General features: G+C 55.5%; 2 protein-coding genes across 4 annotated transcripts; one reads left to right on the plus strand and one right to left on the minus strand.

The window, feature by feature from the left end:
- SIGIRR (single Ig and TIR domain containing) lies at positions 987-9729 on the plus strand. 3 transcript variants are annotated; one of them, XM_018042968.1, is made up of 10 exons: positions 987-1714; positions 5530-5692; positions 6497-6695; positions 7181-7314; positions 7413-7553; positions 7898-8041; positions 8411-8513; positions 8578-8728; positions 8917-9106; positions 9397-9729. In XM_018042968.1, the coding sequence occupies exons 2-10, from the start codon at positions 5686-5688 to the stop codon at positions 9558-9560; spliced, it is 1233 nt and encodes a 410-aa protein (XP_017898457.1). In that variant the 5' UTR covers positions 987-1714; positions 5530-5685; the 3' UTR covers positions 9561-9729. The 3 variants fall into 3 exon arrangements, with proteins under 3 accessions (XP_017898457.1, XP_017898456.1, XP_017898455.1); XM_018042967.1 differs by lacking the exon at positions 987-1714 and adding an exon at positions 3705-3939 and having other exon boundaries at positions 7394-7553; positions 7932-8041; XM_018042966.1 differs by lacking the exon at positions 987-1714 and adding an exon at positions 3707-3939.
- PKP3 (plakophilin 3) lies at positions 10739-15322 on the minus strand. Its single transcript, XM_018042763.1, has 10 exons — positions 14755-15322; positions 13838-14116; positions 13315-13489; positions 12770-12887; positions 12530-12697; positions 12265-12450; positions 11887-12040; positions 11479-11671; positions 11295-11382; positions 10739-11119 (listed from the first exon to the last, which is right to left on the minus strand). The coding sequence occupies exons 1-10, from the start codon at positions 15320-15322 to the stop codon at positions 11084-11086; spliced, it is 1965 nt and encodes a 654-aa protein (XP_017898252.1). The 3' UTR covers positions 10739-11083.

The raw sequence follows: 24553 nt of genomic DNA on the forward strand, positions 1-24553 counted from the left end.
AGGTTATACTCAAAATCCTGTCACATGCTAGCAAGGTTATGCTAAAGATCCTTCAAGCTAGACTTGAGCAGTACTGAACTGAGAGCTGCCAGACCTACAAGCTGGGTTTTAAAGAAACAGCGGAACCAGAGGTCAAACTGCCATTTGCTGGGTCATCAAGAAAGCAAGGGCCCTCCAGAAAAGCATCTATTTCTGCTTCACTGACTACACTAAAACCTTTGACTGTGTGGATCACAACAAACTGGAAAATTATTAATGAGATGGAAGTACCAGACCACTGTACCTGCCTCCTGAGAAATCTGAATGTAGGTCAAAAAGCAACAGTTAGAACCAGACATACAACTGACTGGTTCAAAACTGGGAAAGGATTATATCTAGGCTGTATACTGTCACCCTGTTTATTTAAGTTATATGCAGAGTACATCATGCAGAATGCGGCCTGGAATGAAGACTGCCGGGAGAAAAATTAGCAACCTCAGATATGCAGATGATACCACTTAAATGGCAGAAAGCAAAGAAGAACTAAAGAGCCTCTTCCTGAGGGTGAAAGAGGAGAGTGAAAAAGCTGACTTGAAACTCAACATTCAAAGAACTGAATGGCATCCAGTCCCATCACTTCACGGAACACAGAAGAGGAAAAGGTGGAAACCGTGGCAGATTTTATTTTCTGGGGCTCCAAAATCACTGAGGACGGTGACTGCAGCCATGGAATCAAAAGATGCTTGTTCCGTGGAAGGAAAGCTATGGTAAACCTAGAACAGAGCATTAAAAAGCAGATACATTGCTTTGCCCACAAAGGTCCAAACAGTCAAAGCAGTGGTTTTTCCAGTAGTCATGTATGGATGTAAGTTGGACCATACAGGATACTGAGCGCCGAGGAAGTGTCGCTTTCAAACTGTGGTTCTGGAGAAGACTCTCGAGAGTCTCCTGGATTGCAAGGAGGTCACACCAGTCAATCCTAAAGGAAATTAACCCTACATATTCGTTGGAAGGACTGTTGCTGAAGCTGAAAATCCAATACTTCGGCCACGTGATGCGAAGAGCTGACTCACTGAAGAAGACTGATGCTGGGAAAGATTGAAGGCAGAGGGAGGCAGCAGGTGATGACATGGTTAGATAGCGTCACCGACTCAGTGGACAGGCATTTGAACGAATTCTGGGAGAAGTGGAGGACAGGGGAGCCTGACTCCTGCTGCAGTCCCTGAGGTAGAAAAGGGTGGGACCTGACTTATCCACTGAACAACAACAGGGTTAGCTGGGAAACAGGTCCAGATGGGGAAAGGCCTGGAATGCAGTAACCTCCCGCTCTCCACGGAAAAGTGAGGAGTGCCTGCACCTGTTAGGGGCAGAGTCACGGCAGCTTTCCTGGAGGAAGAGGAAGAGCTTGGGCCGAGGGCCAGAACTGCCGCGGGCGCCCCTGGGGGCGGCGGAATTTCTGACGAGTCCCTGGGGCACCAAGCCAGTCCGGGTTGGTAGGGCCGGTTTGGCCCCTGCCCCCAGGCCCAGCGGCCGCGACCCCACAGGGCTGAGCGCAGGACCTTCTGGAACACCAACCAGCCTGCGGGCGCAAAGCGAGACGCTAGGGTCCGCCCTCGCCCCGGCCGCTGGGCGGGGCCGCACCTGCCGCCGTCGCCGGGGCTGTCGCCGCCGCGCACCTGGCCCAGGTGAGCCGCTCCGCCCTCGCGACCGCGCGAGCCTCGAGTCTGGGCCGCAGGTGAGTGGAGATCGCTGCTCCTGTCGGCGGAAGTGCGCGGCGGTTTTCGGCTCCCAGGAGCCAGGACCGAGCCTGGAGCCTCTTGGCCCGCGGAGCGTCTGGGCTGTGACCGGTGCGGTTCCGCAGGAAGCGACTCGGAGCCGGGCCCGCTGCGCGCGTCGCCGGCGCTTACCTGAGGCCTGGCCCCTCGGGGTCGCGGGGGCGGGGGCCGCTCTCCCCGCTCCGCCCGCGGCCCTCGGCCAGAAAGGGGAAAAGCAGCGCCGCGGCGAGCGGAGCCCAGGCCCCAGGCCTCCCAGCGCGCACCTGTCTCCGGGCGGAGCTACCTCCGGCCGCGCGGCTCCGCGAGCCCGCCCCCCGCGCCCGCCAACCGCGCGCGCCCCGCCCGCCCGGCTCGCCGCCGCCGCAGGGCCGGGTGCGGAGGCCGGGCCACCCTCCGGAAGGCGGGGAGCGCGGGGTGGGGGGCGCGGGGCGTGGCGGGGGCCCCCCGGCTGGCGGCTGGCGGGGCCGCGGCGCCTCGGCAGAGACGTCCGGGGAGGAAGCACGCGCCAGGCGCAGAGGGCCGCCTGCCCCAGACGAGGGGGTCGCTCAGACCCTCTGGGTGCCAAGCAGCCGGCCAGACGGCAGGCCGTGGGCACAGGGGGCGGTTGCGGGCCGGGCCTCCGGGCGGACGTGGAGCCCGGGGAAGGCGGAGCGCCCTCGCGGGGCCGGGCTTTCTAGGAGCCGCGGGGCGCGCGGCCGAGCGCTCTGGGCGGTGCAGGGGGCGGGCTCCCGCCCCGCAGGCGGTTCTCTGGAGCGCCCGAGGCGCGGGGGGTTTCTTCTCGCTCTGGGGAGGGGGCCCTGGGGGACGCGGCGGAGAGGCCGGCCGTGAGCGGAGGCGGCAGAGCGCCCAGCCGAGGGTGTGAGGCGGGGACGCCGGCCGGCTTGAGGGGCGGCAGGCAACCTGGCAGGAGCTCTGGGAGGCAGCAAGCCTGGTGGGGACACCGGGGACTGCCTAGCTCGTTGCCTCCGCCTGGGCGCTTCTGGGCAGGCCGCTGACCGCCGGCGCCCATCGACCTGTCCATCAGATGCTTCTGTCGCTCACTCAGCCTCAGGGCCCACCGGGGCGCCCTGGAGGAGCTGCGGCCCAGTGGTGAAGGCGCGCGGGCAGGGTCTATGGGACCTGAGCCGAAGATGCACCGTTATCCAGAGGCCCTGAGGGCCACGGGGGTGGGGGTGTTTGAGCAAGGCGCCTTGGAAAGGGTCAGATTAAGGATGTGGGATGAGACTGCTCCAAGGGAAGGCCCTGCCCCAGGGGTGAGGGCAGGGACAGGGGCCACGAAGGACCCTGCCTGATTCCCATGAGCAGTGCCATCAGCCACCAGTGCTGGGCTGAGTGCCAGGTCAGTCCAGGATGAGGGTGCAGAGGAGTCTGTGGTGACCTCAGGCTGCCCCTGACCTGGGCTCAGATCTGGGAGCCTCGCTGAGGCCTCCTGACTGCTTCCTTATGTAGAAAAAGGGGCTAAGGCCCACGTGATAACCCAGGTTGCTTGTAACTGCTCACTGTTTGGGGGCTACACCTCGGAGGTGGCCAGGGCGGGGGCCGGAGAGCTTTGCTAAAGGTTCCATCATTGGTGAGAGTCTCCACGGGAGCCGCACCACCCCAGCAGGTCAGAGATGCTCGCTGGGGTCAGGGGAGCTACACGGAGCCCGCCCTCTCCAGGTGCCGGGTCCACAGGGCTGTCCGGGAAGCAGGCGAGGCTGCCCAGCTCCTCGATGGTGTGCGGGACAGCCCTGATTGGGGGTCTGCTGGCCAGGACCCGCACATATCACCGTGGGCCCCGGCCTTCTAGACCTAGCCTGAGAAGGGAAGGCCCGGGCTGTGGTGGACTGGGGCGGGCCCCAGAGGAAGGAGCCGCTTGACTCAGAGTTACAGGAAGACTGGGGCAGGCGGGGCTGGCGGGGAGAACCACCAACTGCCCGCCAGCCCGCCGGGGAGGAGGGGTGCCTGGGTGGGGTTTAGGTTTAGGAGAGGATGTGACTGCAAAGCCAGGAAGCTACCGGGAAACTTCTGATTAAAACACACAAACAAGAGCCGGGTCCTCGCCATGCCCGGCGATGCATCCGGGGCCGCGGTGCTACTTTAGGCTGGGCCAGGGGCCCAGCTGAGCAAAGCGATCGCACTCAAGCTCATGCCAATGACCTCAGTGACGGGCATCCCCTCCTCAGGAGGAAAGAGCTGGAGCCAGGTGACTTCATGCCTTCCCTGCTTAGCGTGAGCCTGCGTCCCTGTGCTCAAATGCCTTTCCCGGCCTCAGGCCTGTCCTCAAAATCAGGCCTGTGTGAGCATGCAGCTCGTGTGTGCACGTGTGTGCGTGGGGCAAGTGTGCCTGTGAGAGGAAGAGGGGTGATGGGAGGCCGAGGGTGGGCATGAGCAGTGTGTGTGGTGTGCGGTGCACACAGATGCTCTTGGCTGCATGCCCTGGGGAACTTGGCAAGTGTGTGTTGTGTGCCAGGTATGTGGGCCGCCATAGTGTCAGGCGTGTGGGGAGTGTGCGCATGTGCGCAGGGGCCAAGCGTGCAGCCACAAGTGGTGTGCAGGGGCTGGGGGTGCAACACAGAGGCTGTGCAGAGGAGAGGGGGCGTTGCAGCGGGGCCACCGGGCATGGTGTGTGGGGGGCACCTGCCACCTGGCCTTAACTTCCAGGAGGCTCCAAGGGTGACAGGGGTCAGAGGTGTGTCAGTGTGTGGAGACCAAGGGGCCACGACTGGGGTTGCCCTGGACCTTCTGCTCTGGGCCGGGGGTGCGAGCTGCCCAGGCCCCCACAGCCCTCGTGGCTGGTTCTTCTGCTTCAGGGACCTCCCAGGCTGCCCTCCACTCCAGACGGCTCAGGGCAGGACCCTCTGCCCCTGCCTGCTGGGAGGGAGCCTGTGCTTCACCCGTTTGTGAGGAAGTCCCAGCCCAGCCAAGGCAGGGGCTCCAGCTGACCCTGGGTCCACGTTGGGTCCCCTCCGTGCAGAGGGAGTTGGGGGAGCTTGTCCCCGCAAAGCCTCACGGGCCCCGCGGGCGGGGAGGGGCCTGAAGGAGGCGGGGCCCCAGTGCGTCCACTCACAGGGAGGTGGGAGAGGACTGGATGCCCAGTGAGAACCTGCCTGGCGCCAGGGAGCAGGTGCCCGAGGCTCGGGGCCAGGACGCTGTCCTCGAAGGCTCTGAGCCCGGGCTTCACTGACCTGCCCCGCAGCCCAGCTCACTAAGCTTTTTGTGTCAAGAGGTGTGTATGTGTAGCTGCTGCCGTCTGGCGGGCGGCGGTCCCACCCTGTGTGGGAGAGAAAGGCCACCTGTGGGTCGATGGGGGTTTGCCTCGGAGAACCGACGGACAATGCGGACGAGAGTCTGTGGTCTGAAGATGACATTTTATGCACAGGACCTGGAAGGAGGGCTGCCCCCGAGACCAGCCTGAGCCCCGCGGCCCCTTCTGCTCGACACCTTGGCCTCACGTGCTTTGTTCTTGCTGCATCCAGGCTGGGAGTGAGGCCCCCAGCCCCTTGGAGCCTCAGTACAGGCTGAGTGCCGCCGTACACAGCCCCCATCTGTATGTGGCAGCCTTGTCCCAGAGGACCTGGGAACCAGGCCAGCTCCTGGGCTCAGGAAGCGTGCCAGGGGTGCTGCCCACCCTGGGCCGTCGGGTGTCCCTGGGGCAGACGAAGTTCAGTCCAGGCCGTGCGCGGTGCTCTGCGGCTTCCGCAGGACCGCTGGGGCAGAGGCGGTGCTTCCGAGGCCAGAGTTACACGTTAACTCATCCTGTTCTTGTTTACCTTGCTCCTGGGGATGGCGGCAGCCTCTGACCCGTCCTGGCGCCCTGACTGACCGGCCACAAGGACAGAGAGTGAATCTTGCTCAGCCCTTGGGGGATCAGCCTGCTCAGCCAAGGAGCCCCGTGGCGCTGTGGGTGGCACCAGTGTCCAGCCTGCCTCGAGGAGGCCCCGGCCAGACCATGGCAGGTAGACGGTCAGAGAGGGTGGGCACGGGCTCCACTCCACCTCCTGCCCCAGGCTGGCTCCACGCTGCAGTGCGGTTGAGATGGGCCCTCCCCCTCTCCTGCTCATGGGGGGTTGGTAAAGCCCAGGGATACTGGGAGTGGGTGCTGGTGGGGGCCACTGGGATCGGGTGGGTAGATGTGGGCTACTGGGAGCCCTCCTGCCAAGATGATGGCTTCCTTCTCTGACTGCCGGCTTGGGCTCATCACCCCAATTTAAAGACAAGGAAGTTCAGGTCTCGGGGAGGTGAGAATGCTTGCCTGTGGCCAGAAGTAGAGGGTCCCGGAACCCCAACTTTCTGCCAGGTTGAAGGTGCTGGCATGTCCAACCCAAGTCTCCCAAATCACCACTGTCCAGCTGAGGGGCCAGGGCCTCGATGCCACAGAGTGGGCCACGGGTGCACGCAGAACATGTGTGCTGGCTCCTGCCCTGGGCACACAGGCAGCTAGGCGGGTCCTGCAGGGCTGGGGTGGCGGTGGGGTCACCTCAGCCGTGACTCTGGCCACTGCCCTCCACACTGACATCCTCTCTGAGGACAGGGCAGCCACATCCGGGGCAGGCAGAACATGTAAGAACTAGCCGCTGCTGGGAGAAGATGTGCCAAGGGCCAGGCCCTGTCCCCCTGGGACTTGTGGGTGGACACGGTGTGGTTACCGAGCAGCACGTGCCACTGGCCTCCGTGGTATTTTCCTGGCCCACCGACCGTCTGTGCACAGTGGGAGGCTGGCATCACAGGCACAGGTAACCCACGGGGTCCTCTTTCTGCAGGAGCCTGCGACAAGGCCCCTGACTTCCTGTCCCCGTCTGGAAACCAGGTCCTGGGGCTTGCCCTGGGCAGCACGGTCACACTGAACTGCACAGCCTTGGTGGTCTCGGGGCCCCACTGCCCCCTGCCCTCAGTACAGTGGCTGAAAGACGGGCTGCTGCTGAGCAATGGAAGCCTCTATCACCTCCATGAGCACTCCTGGTAAGAGATGAGGTGTCCAGGGTCAGGCGCCATGCAGCCAGTGGCCTCTCTGGCCTACACTCTGGTCTATAGTCACCTGGACATGCGCTGGGGAGTGACTGGGCAGCCACGACGTGGGCAGAGCGCCACTCTGGATGCAGACTAAGCGGCTACAGGGACAGGCGGCCCCTCTAGACACTCACCTTGTAGACCACCCAGGGCCATGGGCGCCAGCAGAGTGCTACGGCCTGAACCCACTCATTGACTGCTGGGCCAAGCCTGGGATGTGAGCACCTCCAGGACCCGGACCCAGGATCAGGGTGACTGTCCCAAAAGAGACCCACACCCCCGCCATATTCTGGCCGTTTCTCTCAGCTTACGGTCTAGGGACTGCCAGGAAGCCCAAATCTGCAGCCTCTTTGGGTGAGTCCCAGACAACTGGGGCTCTGGGGCATCCAGTGATGCTCTCGGGCCCCAGGTGAGGGGGTGGGGCCTGGTCTCCCCAGGGTCAAGACCAACTGGTCAGAGGTGCTTGTGTCCAGTGTCCTGGGGATCAACCTGACCAGAGCTGAGGACTTCGGGACCTTCACCTGCTCCCTCCAGAACGTCAGCTCGTCTTCCTTCACTCTTTGGAGAGCTGGTGAGGGGGTGCACGGGGGTACGCGGTAGGAGGGAGCCCTGGGGAGACTTGAGGCCCGGAGGGTGCTGAGGAGGCTCAGACAGCGGCTCTGTCCCCAGGCCTGGCGGGACACGTGGCCGCGGTGCTGGCCTCGCTCTTGGCCCTGCTGGCCCTGCTCCTGGTGGCGCTGCTGTACGTGAGGTGTCGGCTCAATGTACTGCTCTGGTACCAAGACAAGTATGGGGAGGTGGAGATGAACGGTGCGTGGGGCCCGGACGTGGGGGAAGGGGGCCTCCCAGGCTCAGTCTGCAGGTGGGGGTGAGGAGGCATCCGTCCCTGGAGGGCTCTGGAAGAGGGGTGTCCCTGTGCAGCCCAGGAGGGCGCGGGGCGGGCAGAAGGGGGTCACGGTACCCTGGTTCCAGGCCTCCACCCGGAATCCTGTGCTGAGGACGAATCAGGGCGGTGCTTGAGCCAGGGTCTGCTGAGTCTCTCTCGTTTGGGGGGCTTGCCTGGCTTCCCTGGCACAGGGGGGAGGTTTAGGGGACCCTGAAGGTGGCTGGTCCAGGCCGGGAAAGCGGCCGCGCTGACCCGCCGCTGTCCGTAGACGGGAAGCTCTACGACGCCTACATCTCCTACAGCGACAGCCCTGAGGACCGGAAGTTCGTGAACTTCATCCTGAAGCCGCAGCTGGAGCGGCATCGTGGCTACAAGCTCTTTCTGGACGACCGCGACCTCCTGCCGCGCGCGGGTACCGGCGCCCCATCCCTTTCCGCTTGGGCCCCGCCCCCGCTGGGTCACAGGTCCCGCCTTCCAAGGCCACGCCCCTCAGGTCTGGCTCGGCCCAGGCCCCGCCCCAGGGCCCCGCCCCCTTGAGCCCATCTCCCCTTTCCGCTGGGCCCCGCCCTGCCCCGGTGCACGCCCCGCCCCCGCTGGGTCACAGATCCCGCCTTCCCAGGCTCCGCCCCTCAAGTCTTCCTCGGCCCCAGGCCCCTCCCCACCGCGCCTCGGGCTCCGGCCCCTCCCAGGGCCCCGCCCCGTCGGGTCCTCCGCCCCTCCCAGGGCCCCGCCCCTCCAGGGCCCAGTCTGTGCTGCCCCGGCTGATGCCCGGGTCCTGCAGAGCCGTCGGCAGATCTCCTGGTGAACCTGAGCCGCTGCCGGCGACTTGTGGTGGTGTTGTCGGATGCCTTCCTGGGCCGGGCCTGGTGCAGTCACAGCTTCCGGTGGGTCCCGCGCTGGGCTGGGCGGGCCTCAGCCGCGCCCGCCCTGACAGTGCCGCCCTCGCAGGGAGGGCCTGTGCCGGCTGCTGGAGCTCACGCGCAGACCCATCTTCATCACCTTCGAGGGCCAGCGGCGCGACCCCGTGCACCCCGCGCTGCGCCTGCTGCGGCAGCATCGCCACCTGGTGACCCTGCTGCTCTGGAAGCCCGGCTCTGTGGTGCGGAGGGGCGGGGCGCACGGGGTGCTGTGGATGGGACCCCGGAGGGGAGGCTTCCGTGGTCAGCTGCCCAGAGGAGTGGGCTTTTGGGGGCCGAGGAGGCCAGGGTCTTTATGTGTTGGCACCACCCCCCCCCCCAAGCCCCATTCACGTGGTCACATCCGTTAACTGCCCCACCTTGCCTCCAGACGCCTTCCTCCGATTTTTGGAAAGAGCTACGGTTGGCGCTGCCACGGAAGGTGCAGTACAGATCGATGGAGGGAGACCCCCAGACCCGGCTGCAGGACGACAAGGACCCCATGCTGATTGTGCGAGGCCGGCTCCCAGAGGGTCGGACCCTGGACCCCGAGCTGGACCCCGACCCTGAGGGGGACCTGGGTAGGCCCACCAGCCCCACCCCTGACCCTGAGAAGGTCAGCCTGAGTTGGAGGGAGGCTGCATAAAGTGAAGGAGCCCCTGAAGGGGCCCAGGTGCTGGGGACCGTGCCCGGCAGCCATGGATGGCTTTAACTCCCAGCGCCTCCCGCTGCCTCTTCCATAGAGGTGGTTGGGCCCAGGGCCTGCCTGGGAACCGCAAAGGCCACCATGCTGCAGACGCAGCAGGGAGTGGCCTGGCAGGAGGCAGGCAGTGTGCAGCCCAGCCTGAGGCCTGGCGGTGCCCCTCCCCAGGTGTGCGAGGGCCTGTCTTTGGGGAGCCAGCAGCTCTTCCACACGCAAGTGTGGTCTCGCTTGGAGAGGGCCAAGGCAGCGAGGTGGATGTGTCGGACCTTGGCTCCCGGAACTACAGTGCCCGCACGGACTTCTACTGCCTGGTGTCGGAGGACGACGTGTAGCCCTGCCCCCTGGAGCAGTAGGGTGCTGGGGTGCAGGCGGCAGGGCTGGGTGTTTTTAATCCCACACAGCAGGACCTGTCTACTTGCAGTCCTGGGACCTCAGGATAAGAGAGTGGACCCAGCCCCAGCTGTCCACCTCCTGCCAGAAATAAAGACGTTTTGAATCCCACCCGAGTCTCAGCCTCTCCCCTGCGGCAGGAAGCAGGTGTGCGGTGTCCTGGGTGGAAGGCCCCTCACTTCCACCCTGGACCCTCTGGGGCCCTGGTTGGTGTTCCGCCGGTCAGTCACGTCTGAGTTTGCGACCCCATGGACTGCAGCACGCCAGCCTCCCCTGTCCTTCACTGTCTCCCGGAGCTTGCTCAGATTCATGTCCATCGTGGCGATGCCGCCCAACCAGCTCATCCTGTCACCCCTTCCGCCCGCAGTCTTTCCCAGCTGGGTCTTTTCTAACGGGCTGGCTCTTTGCATCAGGTGGCCAGAGCACTGGAGCTTCAGCACCCAGGGCCCTGGACCCTGCCCTTGTCTCATGTGGCCACCTGGTCGGCACGCCTGGCCGCCCCCTCAAACGCTGCCCCTCCACCCTGAGCCAGCTCAGGCGCCTCTCTCAGCGCCCTCCTCAGGCCTCCCTGCCCTGGGCCGTGACTGCTTCCAGTCCCACTGTGAGCCAGACGGCCCCTGGGGGGCAGGCCCCTTACAGACTGCAGGTGCTGAGCTTTGCGGGAACGTCTGTTGTAAACTATCTCTGGGAGCGTCATGACCAAATGGCCTGACATGGTGGGATGGGGAGGAGTCCCAGAGCTCCTGGACCCCAAGCCTCAGACAGTATGAGTGAAGCTGTCAGGGCACCCCCAGGGCGGGGCAGGGTAGAGAGATGTTGGGGTGCAGGTGCCATGTGAGCACAACCCAGAAGGGTGGCACTAAAGTCAGCAGCGGGCACACTGCCCAGAAGAGGCCATTCCTCTGCACAGGTGTCTCATTCAGCTCGAGGCCGCCTCCGCCGTCCGCCTCCGCCTCCGCCGGCTCTCCTGCTGTTGGGACGCTCCCTCCCCCGGTCCTGTGTCCCCTGACCAGAGAGATCTGTGCATGGGCCCGGGGGGAGTGTCCTCAGGGGCAAATACGGCTGTGCTTGGGGACACTGTTGCACCCTTAGACCTGACCAGCCAAGGAAGCACGAGGGGCTGCGTCCACGGCCACCTTTATTCCCACTGTTGGCTGTCCCAAGGCACCGCTGGGGCACAGCCAGCACCACCTCTGCCAGTGTGACCTGGCCACCACCCCAGGCATCAGAGCAGCCTCAAGCCCTGCCACCCTATGCCCCGCAAAAGCCAATTCCCCAGCTGCAAGCCCTCGTTCCCCTCCCCCGTGGCCCAGGCCTTCACGTTGCATGCGGACAGGGCTCCAGCGAGAGGCCCCTGGGCCATCATCAACCTTCTCCTCCAGGCCGGCTGGTGAGCAGCCCTGAGCTGAGCCCTTCCCTAGGAGGCTGGGTCACATCGCATTCTCCTTCTCCTGGAAGGCTTCGCCTACGGCCCCAGGAAGTCCTCCTTCCGGTAGCCCTTCTGCAGCGGAGAGGGGACCCAGAGTCAGGGCTCTGCTGCCCCACCTCCAGGATGCTGGTAGCAGGCCTGGGTCATCCAGGCCTCCTGTGCAACGTGGCTCCCCTGTCCCTCCCTGCTGTCCCCCCTCCACACCCCATGCTCGCAGACCCGCCTGCCCTGGGCCACGGGAACATACCGCCCGGAAGTCTCGGTGGAGCTTGTTGTACTGCCACAGGTTGGCCAAGAGGCTGGAGGCCGCCCGGGAGGACTTCTCACTGTCAGGGCTGGGGGGTGGGGGGCAGGGGTCAGCGGGGTGACAGGCACGGCCAGGAGGCAGGGCCAGGCGGGGGGCAGGGTGGGCACAGGGTTTGGGCCCTGACCTGTCCCGCTTCTTCTTGATGAAGACCAGCTTGCGGAGCCCGTCGAAGTAGAGCAGGTCCCGGGCAGCCACGGGACTGGCCACCACGAGGTTGTTGAGGACAGCTATGATGTTTATCAGCACGTCGGCTGGAGGAGACTTCTCACCCACGCTGCCGGGCAGCTTCTCGATCAGGTGACTCACCAGCTTGGTGGCTGCCAGGAGGTCGGGGAGGTGGGTCTCCACTGCCCCTCCCCCCGCCGCCCCCGTGGCACCTGCCGTCCCCTGCTCCCCCAGGGAGCTGGCGAGCCTGCCTGTCCACTGACTGGCCTCCCAGAAGCTGGCCCCAGGGTGGCAGTAAGGGCAGAGTCCAGGCGAGTGCCCGGTCCGCAGGGGAGGCGGAACCCAGGCTGCTGGACGGCCGACTCACACATCTCATCCTTGTTCCTGGCGTTGCGGGACAGGTTTCGGATGAGGCCCGTCAGTGAGCGCAGCTGGTGGTGGTCAGCGGTCCGAACCCGGTCCAGCAGGGGGTTCAGTATGCGCTCCTGCTCTAGAGCCAGCCGGCTCAGCACCCCCGCCCACTGCCGGCAGGAGGGGGCTGGTGAGCGAGGTGCTTGGCGCCCCAAGCCACCCGCGGCTCAGGCCCTGCCAGCCCAGACCTCTTGGCGCCTCCCTCAAGTCCGGCACAGAACCCAGGTCCTCAGGAGCCAAGGCCCCTGCCGTCTGGGGCGCTGACCTCACACTCCCGCTGCCGCTTAGCGGCCCCCGCCTTCCCATCCTGCCCAGCCTGGCCCCACAGCCTCACCCTGCGGTCCCCTGCGGTGATGTTCTGCAGCGCCCCGGCCGCTGCCTCGGTCGTGTGCCGGTTGAGCTCACAGCGCTGCAGCAGCCGGTTGTACAGCCCCACGATCTGGGGGCTCCACAACCACTCGAGGCCCTTGGGGTCCTTAGACACCTCAGCAAAGGTGAGGGCATCGGCCGTGAGGGGCAGCTGGGCAGGAGAGCACGGAGGGTTAGCTGAGGTTGCCTGGGACCCCTGCTTCTGCCCGCCCGCCCCAGTCTGGGCCCACCTCTCGGAGCCGCCGGCTCTGTGGAGTGAAGCAGCCCACCGCCTCGCCCGGGGGTACCCCCATGTCCTGGCGGCCCCGGCCCTCCAGCCGCTGAAGGGCTGAGGGTGGCATCTCGTCGTACAGGCGGTAGGACAGGTTCCTCAGCACGCACACAGCGTTCTCCACGCTCTGTGGACGGAGGGGACCGCGGTCAGGGCAGGCTGGCGCCCCCAGGGCCCCCGGGCCCAGGCCGGCCCTCACCTTATCCTCACACTTGCCCACGTCCAGGGCGTGGTTGATGTAGGTGACCAGCGCGTCCACCAGCCCGTGGCACTCACGCATTTTCTGGCGAGTGGCCTGGGAGGCGGAGCTGAGGTTCCTGCGGGTGGAGACAGGTGAGAGGCCCGTGCAGGGACCCCAGGCAGAGCCACCCCACAGTGAGCTGAACCCAAGGCTGAGCTCCTCCCCTGCCCTGCGCTGGGCCCACCCCCAGCACCTCCTGCTCCTGGTTCCTGATGGACACTGTCGCTCCCACGCTTTTGCACACCTACCCCCAACCACTCCTCAAATTGTCCGGGGTGAGGGCAGGTGAGAAATGTCAGGTCAAGTCCCTGATTTAAAGAAACCTGAGCCTGCAGTCTGTCGACATCTGGCTGGGCGGGGGACACCTGGTGACCCACTCCACTCGTGGGTCAGCACCTCTGCCTTGCTGGGTCCGTCCACTTCCCCCAGTGACCCCGCCCCCACCAACCCAGTGGCTCTGCCTTGTCCCTTGGACCTCAGGGCCCCACGGCCACCTGGCGCACCTGAGGAAGCCGGTGGCATTGTAGAATATCTCGGCTTCAGAGGCATTCTGCTGGATGAGGGGTGGCCCGCCTGCCCCCGACAGGGGGCTCAGCACCAGATCTGCGAGCTGCTCCAGCGTGTCCCGGGCCAAGCGGTCCTTTAGGCGGTCGCTGGAGGACAGGTTCCACAGGATCCCTGTGGCGGGTGGGCCACGGCTGTGGTCAGGGACCACCTCTGGGGACCTCTGAGGCCTCCGGCCCCTCTGTCTTTCTCAGGTGGTAGGGAGAAGGCTCCTGACCTCTCCCTGCGGGGCACTGCCAGCCTCACCCGCCAGCCTTCCTGGGGACAGCCTGGGTGTGACCCAGAGGGTCATGGGGCTGCAGCAGGGCAGAAACGATGACCCTTGGGGACATGGGCCCTGGGGTGGAGGCTGGCTCCAAAGAGACGTGCCAAGGAATGGCCATGGGGGACGAGGGAAGAGGCGGTGGGAGGTGCGGGAGTTGGGTGGTAGAGGGGTGGGATAGCAGGTGGGGACCAGGCTACCTGTGACGTTTTTGCGGAGCTCGTCGTCCTGTTCCCGCAGCGCCCGCAGCAGCTCGAAGATGCCGTTCTCCTCCACCAGGGCCAGCTTGTTGTCCGCGTTGTCATAGACGAGGTTGCGCATGGCGCCTGTGGCGTGGCGCTGCACTTCCTGGTTGGCGTGGTTGAAGAGCTTCACCAGTCTCGGCACAGCCTGCAGACTGCGGGCCTGCGGGCACAGACATGCGGGTGTTAACAAGTGTGCAAACGATGGATGGGTGTGTGCAGATGCGTGCAGATGTGCTCAGAGGTGTCCAGATGTAGGCAGGTTATGTACATACATATACAAATGTTTGCAGAGCTGTGCAGGTGTGCACAGAAGTGTGCAGATGTGTGCAGAGGTATGCAGGTGTGTGCAGAAGTGTGCAGGTGTGTGCAGAGGTGTGCAGAAGTGTGCAGGTGTGTGCAGAGGTATGCAGGTGTGTGCAGAAGTGTGCAGGTGTGTGCAGAGGTGTGCAGAAGTGTGCAGGTGTGTGCAGAGGTGTGCAGGTGTGTGCAAAGGTTGCAGGTGTAGGCAGGTGTATACACTGAGAGACATGTGTGTCTATATTCAGGTGTGTGCAGAGGTGTGCACGTGTGTGCAGAGGTGTGCAGGTGTGTGCAAAGGTTACAGGTGTAGGCAGGTGTGTACACTGAGAGACCTGTGTGTCTATATTCAGGTGTGTGCAGAGGTGTGCAGGTGTGTGCAGAGGTGCTGCAAAGGTTGTAGGTGTAGGCAGGTGTGTACACTGAGAGACCTGTGTGTCTATATTCAGGTGTGTGCAGAGGTGTGCAGGTGTGTGCAGAGGTGTGCAAAGGTTGCAGGTGTAGGCAGGTGTGTACACTGAGAGACCTGTGTGTCTATATTCAGGTGTGTGCAGAGGTGATGAGCAGGTGTGTGCAGAGCGCGGCTGGATGCTGCTGGCGCAGCACGGTGCACACGATCCAGCACACGGCCGGCACGAAGCACAAGGAGAAGAGCATCTCGTTCTCCTTCACCGAGCGGTAGGCGTGCTCCGCCTTCCACTCGTCCTGGAAAAACTTGTAGAAGTACTTCTTCCTGTCCTTGTCTGAGAAGCCGCACACCTCTGCGCACTGCGGTGAGCACAGGCGGGCCTGCAGCCTCCCGGGGGCGGCGCCTCTCCTGGTCACTAAGGCACGCGCCGCGGGCAGCAGCTCCTTGCTCAGCAGGCTCCCCAGCACCCGCGCGCCGCTCGCGGCCTCGTGGGGGTTTCTGCAGGGCGCGGCCTCGGCCGGCTCCGGTGCCAACATTTCGTCTACGCCGTCCAGGATGAACAGCAGCCTCTCGGACTGCGCCAGCATCTGCTGCACCGGCGCCTCGCGGTCGGGGCACTGGTCTAGGATCAGGTCGGCCAGGCTGCACGTGCCCGGTCGCTCCAGCAGCTCGCGGCAAGACAGGAAGAAGGCGAAGTCACGTGGCTGTGGTACAGCTTGCCGGCCGCCAGTCATACAGGATCTTCCTGGCCGCCATGGTCTTGCCGATGCCCGCCGGGCCCTGCAGCGCCACGGTCAGCCGTCTCTCGCCCTCCTCGTCGCGGCCGAACAGGCGGTTGAAGGTGTGGGTCTGAGCGCCGGGCGCGCTCGGCCTCCGGCTCCTCGGCGATGAGCAGCTTGGTGAAGCGCTTGCTGATCTTCACTGAGCGGGCGTCCCGCTCCTTCACCTTGGCGTGCTGCCGCAGCACGTGCTCCCGGTACTTCTTCTTGTACTCTGCGGGTCGGGGGCGCCGGACGGGGGGCAGGGGAGCAGGGGTCGGGGGCGCCGTGTCAGTGCGCTCCCCGGCGGGCTCCGGCCTCACTTTCCCCTGTTGCCTCGAACCCCGGGTAGGAGGGGCGGAGGGTCTGCATTAGATGTTTAGATTAGGCTTTGTAAAGCTCGCTAAGATCTGACATGGACCTGTAGTACAACTAGGCTTTGTCTCTCTAAACCCTGTCCCTCCGGAAAAAAAAAAGTTTATTTTTTGCTCCAACACATCCATGTCCCATTGAAATGTCCAGTGATAATCTCTAAACCATGTATCCTCTGCACCAACTCTTTTTTGCCCTCAATACTATCCTCCAGCTCCAAGTCGGTGTGGTGTCCCCAATGCAGACCAGCTCATGCACCCACATCAAGGTGGCCCCAAGAATTGGTAGGGCCTTGCAGTTTCAGCATATGTATTCTGCAATGAATATTCAGGGCACTTTTCCTTTCAAGGATTGCACGTGGTTTTGATCATGGAGACTCTCAAGAGTACAAATTATATGATTACTCCATCTTCTTTATGGTCCACTTCAATAATCACGTCATATAGATAGAGAAAAACGCATAGCCTTTGACTACTACCACAAGACTTGTGGTGACCTGGGGAAGGATAGCATCACCTCTCGTTTTTTAATACACCGAAGCTCGTATAGCGTTATCAGGTCTATTGTGTGTTCGGCCATGTTAGAAGAGTTGTTGACAGAGTCTTTCTTCGCGTGGCGGCAACGGAGGATGACGGCACAAGTAGCATCTTCGGTGAAGGCCAGGAACACTAAAATTGTCAAGGCTAGACGCGAGACCTTTCGTCCTGCCCTGGTGGCACTAGTTTACCTATTTTGAAGGTCCGCATGAGCACCCAGTTATTAGAAGACACGAAAAATCATGCACTGCAAATTCAGAAGGATAATTTCACAGACGCTGAATATAACTACAGCCAAGCTGTAGCAAGTGACAGGTGAGTGGGTTTTTTGTTCGTGCAGGGCGATTGCCTTGTTCAACGTATATGTATTTATTTTACGTTGGTCTTATTGGTGTCGGCTTTCAATATAGGCCAAACTTATATATTTTTTTCTCTCGGATAGCGTACATTTTTCTGCGTTTGGTGTGGGAAGGTACACCTGAAGGTGTATTTCTCTTTGCTCAAGGAGCTCAGGTTATGTACAATGTCGACCGAGGTTGAAAGCCAGCACCACGGGAACACAATTAACGCACGACGATTCTGGTGGCCAGCATCATACCCGCTTCACTCATAATTGGCACGCTCCCCCAACCTTAACACATGTACATCGAGCGTTCCCCCGCCACGCCATTTATCATTACTGGGTCCCGAGCACAGTGGTAAACATCGTTTGTCTCTGAGCACTTCTGCGTACACATTACTTGCAGGGTTTACAATTTTTCACTTCAGGTGAACACCTACATAGAACACGCATTACACTGAAGCCGCGGCGTTTCCGAGGCCCCGTAGAATCGGACGCAGCAGCTCCACGAGGCCAAGGTTTGTTCTGCGCCCCAAAGGCCCACGAGTGCGTCAGTCCCCCCCACGGAGGGAGTTTGTTTGCGATTGCCCTACCTTGGTGTGTCCAGCTACTTTTAATCCAAAGTTTCCACCAAAGCAATAGGTCGCTCATATGCAGGATTATGTGAAACTTGGTGCCGAGGTGAAATCGTGAATTCCAAGGTAAGTTATTCGATTTCTTCCCAGGTCTCTAACGAAAAACTCCCAGTTCGGTGGGCCCTCCAGGAAGCGACGAACAATCCCGTCAAAGTGCAGCATGCCCGTGTGTCAAAAAGGACAATGCGATGAGTTGGGTGCTTAATCACAATGCTTGGTAAATGTCGCTCTTGGCTTGCAATTGGCCATCCATAAGCTCCTTCTCAGAAGTCAATCATACTAATAATAGCTTACATAGTAAATTCTACCAGTGACACTTCACAGCGGTCCGCGCCCGACGTGACCCCCGGCCTCTCCCGTCGGTCCGACCGCAGCCCCGGGCCCCACAGCAGCAGGGTTTTTGACGGTCCCGCAATAGAAAAACAGTTTCCCCTAAGCCTTTGAAATATTTAGGTTGTTGGCAATTTCTTTTTTATGTTAAAATATGATGGATGGAGGGCCATTTTTGTGCTTGAACACTCAATTGTTTTTTGCCATTGTTTGCACTTACCAGCTTTCCTATAAATGGATTCTCAGAATACGTAATCTCTCACGATGTCAAAAAGGGTATAGCAATTTATATACCATCTTAAAAGTACCATTGCTAAGGGAGGATGTTCAATGGTCTAACACATTAAGTTGCTTTTTCGGATAGCCGGGACGCGATTCATATGTATGAAATTACCACTTTCCCCAAGGAGGCATCTCAGGCGATGCAGTATTCCACTTTCACTTCGAAACCTGTTTTCGACAACAAAGATCTCTAAGAGAGGGTCTTTCTTACGTTGGTGAGGTGAAGAGCGGTCCACTTTATATCAGCACTATTCAAAAACTTTTATTGCTGAGTCTAACAATGCAGGGTTTGCCCGGCTTACGAGACACAAAATGCCTCAAGCCCCTGGCCGAGCCAGATTTTCCATATAAACACGGGGGAACTACCTAGAAAATAGAAATTAGGCAATCACTTTATTTCTAAATCGTCCCACATAATTGTGTGACTGTTGGCAAATCAATTGAGCAGTTAGCGGTGGCCTACACTCCCTCACTTGCTAGAAGATTTCTCCTCAAGGCCAATCTCAATAAGGACAGTGATTTAACACTCATCTGGTTAAATATATACACGTGGAACCCTCAACTTAGAACGTATACATACTGCGCTAGTTAAACATCCGCAATTAGAAACTTTGGCTTCAACATAGAAAGATAATTCACGCGACGGCCTCCCAAAACTTATTCCATTGAAAAAAATTCACTCCACTTTAAGCAAAGTTTAAATGAACAAAATGCTAAAACTGGGAGAAATATTTGAAATATGTAAGCAAGAGATGAAGAGCTAATATATAAAGAGTACCTTAGAAAAGCCTAAAGAAACTAACGCACAGATTCAACTATAAAGGAAATGAACAAAATATTAATCGTGCAGAAAGTAAATACAAACGGTTCTTTAATAACTGTGCATAAATGCTCACTGAAGCAGGGGTTTGGCCACACTGTGGTTCACGAACCAAATGGTGGGCTAGCTAGCTGTTTTGTTATTTGCACAATGCTAATGCCCTGCTGGGAGAGATTGGGGTGCAGGAGGAGAAGGGGACGACAGAGGATGGCATCCTGACTTGATGGACATGAGTCTGAGTGAACTCTGGGAGCTGGTGATGGACAGGAAGGCCTGGCGTGCTGCAATTCATGGGGTCGCAAAGAGTCGGCCAGCGACTGAAGCGACTGAGATTCTGAATGTGTGTCTGCCTGCATGTACAACAGACTTGAGAGTTACAATAGAGACTGCAGTATGGCCTACAAACCTAAAAATATTTACTACCCAGTTTTTTAACAGAAAAGTTTTACTCGACCTGACCTGGACAAAAAAAAAAATTAATGACATTTAGATACTAAGTTTTTTAATCTATCAGAAACTGTCCCACAAAATCAATGGCTGAATACTATTAACGGGTCTTCTCTCACACATCTTATGAATTAAGTAAATTAGTGAAATTTTTTTAAATGGTAATTTGGGTACTACTTTCATCTATTAAAATGAAAGCAGTATGTAGTTGTCTGAAAGAATGAGGGAGCTCTCTATATACTGATATTAAATACTTTTATAAAAATTGTTCAGTGAAAAAAAGTTAGTGCAATAAAGACACGGGATATGTGTACCTGTCTATAAAAGTGGGGAGGATGAAATTGTTGAGCTAAAGTTGTTTTAGCATCTGCAGATTTGCACTCTGGAAAGGTGGCAGAGAAAGACTGGAAGGAGGGGGCAGCTCTGGAGTAAGACTCTTACTATATGTCCTTTTATAATTATTCTGATCATTGAACATATTCAATTCACTAACGTTGTCGAAACTTAATAAGTGCCAGGCCCTATTCTTGTGGGCTAAGGATATGGGCAGTCAACTAAGAAGAACACAAATCTCTGTGCTCGCTGGGAGCCTTTTACATCTAAGTAAGGCTGTAAGGAAGATAAAATAATAAACAAGATAAATAAATAGGTGGTATGTTAGATGGTGATAAGGAGAAACGGAAAAAATAGGAAAGAATTTATGATGTAATTGAATGTTATTGCTGGAGGCAACGGAAGTTAACACAGTGACAAGAATCTCAACTAAAGAAGGTGATTTTTCCAGGAAAAAATCTAACAATGGACCAGAGTGAGGCCTGGAGAACGTATTATCATTAAAAAAATTGAATTAAAAAGAGCAACCATTCGTTTAATTTTTCAAGCATGCTTTAGAAGTATTAATTATTAAGTAAGGTAATTATTTCATAAGGTTATTATGTAATGAAGGTTTATATCCTTATTTAATTTTACTTATAACTGATCTCAAGGGGTGCTTTCAAGTAGTTTAAAACAAGAAGTGTTTACTGGGTCCATTGCAAGTGCTGAGATAGAGGAAATTAAATGTGTAGGGAGAACACATTGATGATCCTTCGGCAGATGGCACCTAGGGTCAGAATGGGCCGTGACGGGAGAAGATGGTGAGTGAGTTCTAGAAGACAGGAAGGAGATTAGCCAATCCAAGACTGAGTGAAAGAATTCTTGAAAAGAAATGACTGTGGCAAAGCAACGAGATGCGCAAAGGCAAGGCAGATGTTCAGAATAACCGGCAAGTGAGGTCTTGTCAGGGAGGACTGTAATAAATAAGAAGTATGGAATCAAGGTAAGGCATTTAAAGCCCTTGGTAAGGCAAATGAAAAAACGCAGATTGGAGTAGCCTCAACTACCCCTAACTCCCCTTCTCCTTGTTGTTCTCCTTCTAGCATGTTTTCTAATGCCCAGCATGATAGAAAAGAACTCTTGGATAATGGTGAACTCTTGGTCATTGGGGTTGTCTTATGCATTGCATGTAAATGTTCTCTACCACTAGATTGCCCAGTAACAGTCCCCCTTACCTGTTATTATCAAGCAAAAATATGCTCCAGACATTGTCAGAAATCCCCTTATAGGGCAAAAATCCCCCTGATTATGGAACGGCACTGGTCTGGAGTTTGAAAACAGCTAGAATTCTCAACTTTTCCAGCCTCCCTTGCAGCTAGAATCACTACATGACAGCAGGTCTAAACCAATGAAACATAGAGGTGGTTACTGGGAACTTCCTTTGTCAGCCTTTGCATCCTTACTTGAAAGGCAAAAGCAACAGGCACAAATTTTGGCAGCCTGAGGTGATAAGCGTAAAAAGAAAAACCACGCAGAGTCGAGAAGCTGGCCCCTTACACTTTGTGAGCTTAATGCTAGCAATCACCGTACCTCAGCCTTCTTCCCATAGAAGTGGGTTTTTGATAACTCCTATGCATTTAGGCCACAATTTGAAGGTTTCTATTATTTGCAGCTGAAAAATCCTAAACTGTTGCAAACAAAAGTGTTTGATTATTTGCCTACATTTAAAAAGTAAAAAGAATTTCATTATCATATCTGACCTTTTAGAAAGAATTTCACTACAAAACTAGGCAATAGAGTTTGTAGACCATGGAAAATACCATTATGGCAAATCAGGCAACACATGAATGAGTTAAGTCAAACTCAATGATAGTGGGAATATAAGTGAAGGATACATTTAAAGGACATTGAAAGTGAAATGGATCTTATAACGAAAATTGTAAATAATTAGATATGGCAGGAAAGAAGATACATCAAAGGCTAAACTCCTACTTCTGGTGTAGGTGATGTCTAAGAATGGATACAACGCAAATAATAAGGAGCAATATTTTAAACTTGTAAATATTCTATTTTGCAGTCAAGAGGATTAATTTCCAAATATACCGAACGCTCATAAGCTTAAATATTAAAAAAATTTAAAAATGGCCAAGAGATCTAAATAAAGCATTTTTCTCCAAAGAAGACGCTACAGAATGGCCACAAATACACGAAAAGTGCTCCACGCGTACTATTATTAGAGAAAGGCAGAATTAAAACTCTATCGAAACGCAGTCAGAATGGCCATCATTAAAAAGCCCTGCAAATAATTATGGCTGGAGAGGGTGTGGAGAAAAAGAAACTTGATGAGAATGTTATCTGGTGGCACCACTATGGAAACAGTATAGAGGTTCTTTAAAACGTAAATAAGAGTAAACCATATTGATTGCACATCCCACCTCTTGGTATATATCTGAAGAAAACTCTAAATTTTGAAAAGACACATGGCAACCAATGTTCACAGCGAACTATTTACAATAGCCAAACAATGAAAGCAACGCTAAAATGTCAATCAACAGGTGAATGGATAAAATAATGGTGTGTATAATACACAGACATCCACAAATGGACTGTTAACTTAACTGTAAAAAAAAAACGAAGATGATGGGCCAGTTTACAGCAACATAGATGGATGTAGAAGATTATGCACACTAAGTGATGCAAATTAGAGAAAGATAAATATTTTATTATAACACTATATGTGGAAATCTAAACAAGTGATACCAAATGAAGCTTAATTAAAAACAGTAAATAGACTCACGAGACACGAACAAACTTAGAGGGTACCTCCCTGCTGTTCCAGTGGCTAAGACTTCACCCATTGGCAGGGGCCCAGGTGATGCCTGGTCAGGGGATTAGATTGATGTGCTACAACCTAAAGATCTCACATGCAGCAATAAAAATTGAAGAGGCCGCACATACCAAACTAAGGACTGGCACAGAACCGAAATAAATAAATAAAAATAGATATTTAAAAAAACAAACGTGGTTACCGAAAATGGAGAGGGCAAGCGAAGGAACAAAATAGAAGTTTGGAATTAATAATAACGTACTAGATACTACTATATATAAAATAGGTAAACAATGAGGTCCCACTATATAGCACAGGAAACTAATACTTCAATATCCGGTGATAATGCTATAATGGAAAAGGATCTGAAAGAAGATTATATATCTATATATTATACATATATTTAGAGGATAATATTCCATTCCAGGCCAAGTTGACTTTGAAAATGCTAATGCACATCTAAAGTGGCAATGTACATGACATTTAGATAGCTTTAGGGCTAGAGAGTCAGAAAAGAGTAAGCAGTGGCATATTATATGTTCAAAATTTTAAATTCGCAAATAAAATAACATTAGCTTCTGCAAAGGTAATATCAATGAAGTATAGAATACTTAATACAGGCTAAGCAAAAGAGAATTAAGAAATACACAGATATATTCATACCAATCCCAGCATTCAGTACAGTTTGTAGTAAAAAAAAATACATATGTACTACAATTCATATAGCATATGATATAGTGCACTTAACTAGGATATACTGCTGTGTGTGGACAGGCTTTATTTACTTAATAGCACTCATAAACATCTTTTCTATTTAAATTAATATTCACTTACCTTTTATGATTTTTTTTTTTTAACTATTATAAATAGTCTTGAGACAAATCTGTCCTCACAATAAAATTCTGGCCCATTAACGCTTACCTATTTTCACACTAGGATAAATTCTACTTGTGGAATTGCTGGCTAATGTTTTTAAGGATTTTGACAGGTGTTCCAAGGGCTGTGAGCAATTCTAACCTCATCAGGATATGTGGCCAATACTCATCTCCCTACACTTTCCTCTAAAACTGAAATTATAATACACTCAAATATTCTGACAATTTGTATAAATAAAAAATGTTAAACCTGTTGTTTTCATTTTGCATTTAATTTCTAAACTGAGGCTGCTTATTGTTTTATCAGCAATTTGTATTTTCTTTGGCAAACTGGGTGATTGCTTATCCTTTGCCCCTTTTCTTTTAAAACATTTATTCATTTGTCAGAGCTTGCTTTAACATCTTAACTTTAACCTTCTTCTTAATGCTACAATTTTTTTTATTCTTAGTTGCATTTGTCAACTTAGGTTACTTTTGATTACAGATATTTTTAATCACTGGAATGGCGCAAGTTTGAAATGGTGAAGATGGGGAAGAATGTGAAGATGGGAAGCAAGATGTATCCAAAAGCAAAGAAAGATTGATGGCAATATTAGGCTCAGCAAAGGCTGCGATTCCATGAATTTCTAATTGTTTGCAATCTTCAAAGTTTTTAACACGTGTGTTTGGTTTCGTTGAGTGCAGAGAAAGAAAGGGAGAACGAAGGATTCACTTAACAGCTGGAATTTTTGCCTGTTGGTTTAGTCAGAAACGAGACACAGGAATAGAGGGAAATTATGTGTATTAGCAAGGGTGTTGCTGAATGACGGATCACATGATGAGGGCAATTGATAAGCTGGGAGAGAACTAGGAGAGGTTAGGGGATTAATATTCCCTTTGAGAAATGAAATGTTTTCCTGCCATAAGCACTAAATTCTTTAAGCAGTCGGAGCATTGGTTTTCCTTTAATTAACATATCTTCTGATGTTCAAGATATCTCCCTTGTTGCAAAACTTGCTATATAATTGGCTCCTCCCTCACCTCATCGGAGCAGTTCTCTCAGGGTCACTTGAATGCTGTCTTGAGGCTTGAAAATCCCGCAAATATCCACTGAAATAAAATATTCTCTCATATTTTTTATTAATAGGTTGTGAATTTTTTACACCAGTCAATACTTTAATATTTTAATGTTTTAATTCATTTCCATGTTATCGTTAGGCAAGTGGTTTCTAGATCACACTTGGAAATGAAATTTTTAGCCACGCCAAATCTATTATAGTTTCTAGAATGCATTTTATTTTAGCTTACCTACTTCCATTTCCTGGGATCTCTTTTATCTCAGCCTAATAAACTCAAAGAAAATTATTTCCGCTGTATGTAGAATATTTATTCCAGATATGGAGTGGGAAGAAAAGTTTTGAAGAGAAAGAAAACAGGGCCACATCCCTT

This window comes from Capra hircus, chromosome 29 (genome assembly GCF_001704415.2).
Source record: "Capra hircus breed San Clemente chromosome 29, ASM170441v1, whole genome shotgun sequence".
NCBI classification, from domain to species: Eukaryota; Metazoa; Chordata; class Mammalia; order Artiodactyla; family Bovidae; genus Capra; species Capra hircus.

What these genes read in the sequence shown, in the direction of transcription:
- PKP3 (XM_018042763.1), bottom strand. Translation starts at nt 15,322, where the DNA reads ATGACTGGCGGCCGGCAAGCTGTACCACAGCCACGTGACTTCGCCTTC. An exon ending in GCTCCGCAAAAACGTCACAG is followed by an intron (nt 13,490 to 13,837) that starts GTAGCCTGGTCC and finishes CACCCGCCACAG; the next exon opens with GGATCCTGTGGAACCTGTCC. An exon ending in AATGCCACCGGCTTCCTCAG is followed by an intron (nt 12,888 to 13,314) that starts GTGCGCCAGGTG and finishes CTCCACCCGCAG; the next exon opens with GAACCTCAGCTCCGCCTCCC.
- SIGIRR (XM_018042966.1), top strand. Translation starts at nt 3,883, where the DNA reads ATGCCAATGACCTCAGTGACGGGCATCCCCTCCTCAGGAGGAAAGAGC. An exon ending in CCCCGGCCAGACCATGGCAG is followed by an intron (nt 5,693 to 6,496) that starts GTAGACGGTCAG and finishes CTCTTTCTGCAG; the next exon opens with GAGCCTGCGACAAGGCCCCT. An exon ending in TCTGGAAGCCCGGCTCTGTG is followed by an intron (nt 8,729 to 8,916) that starts GTGCGGAGGGGC and finishes CCTTGCCTCCAG; the next exon opens with ACGCCTTCCTCCGATTTTTG.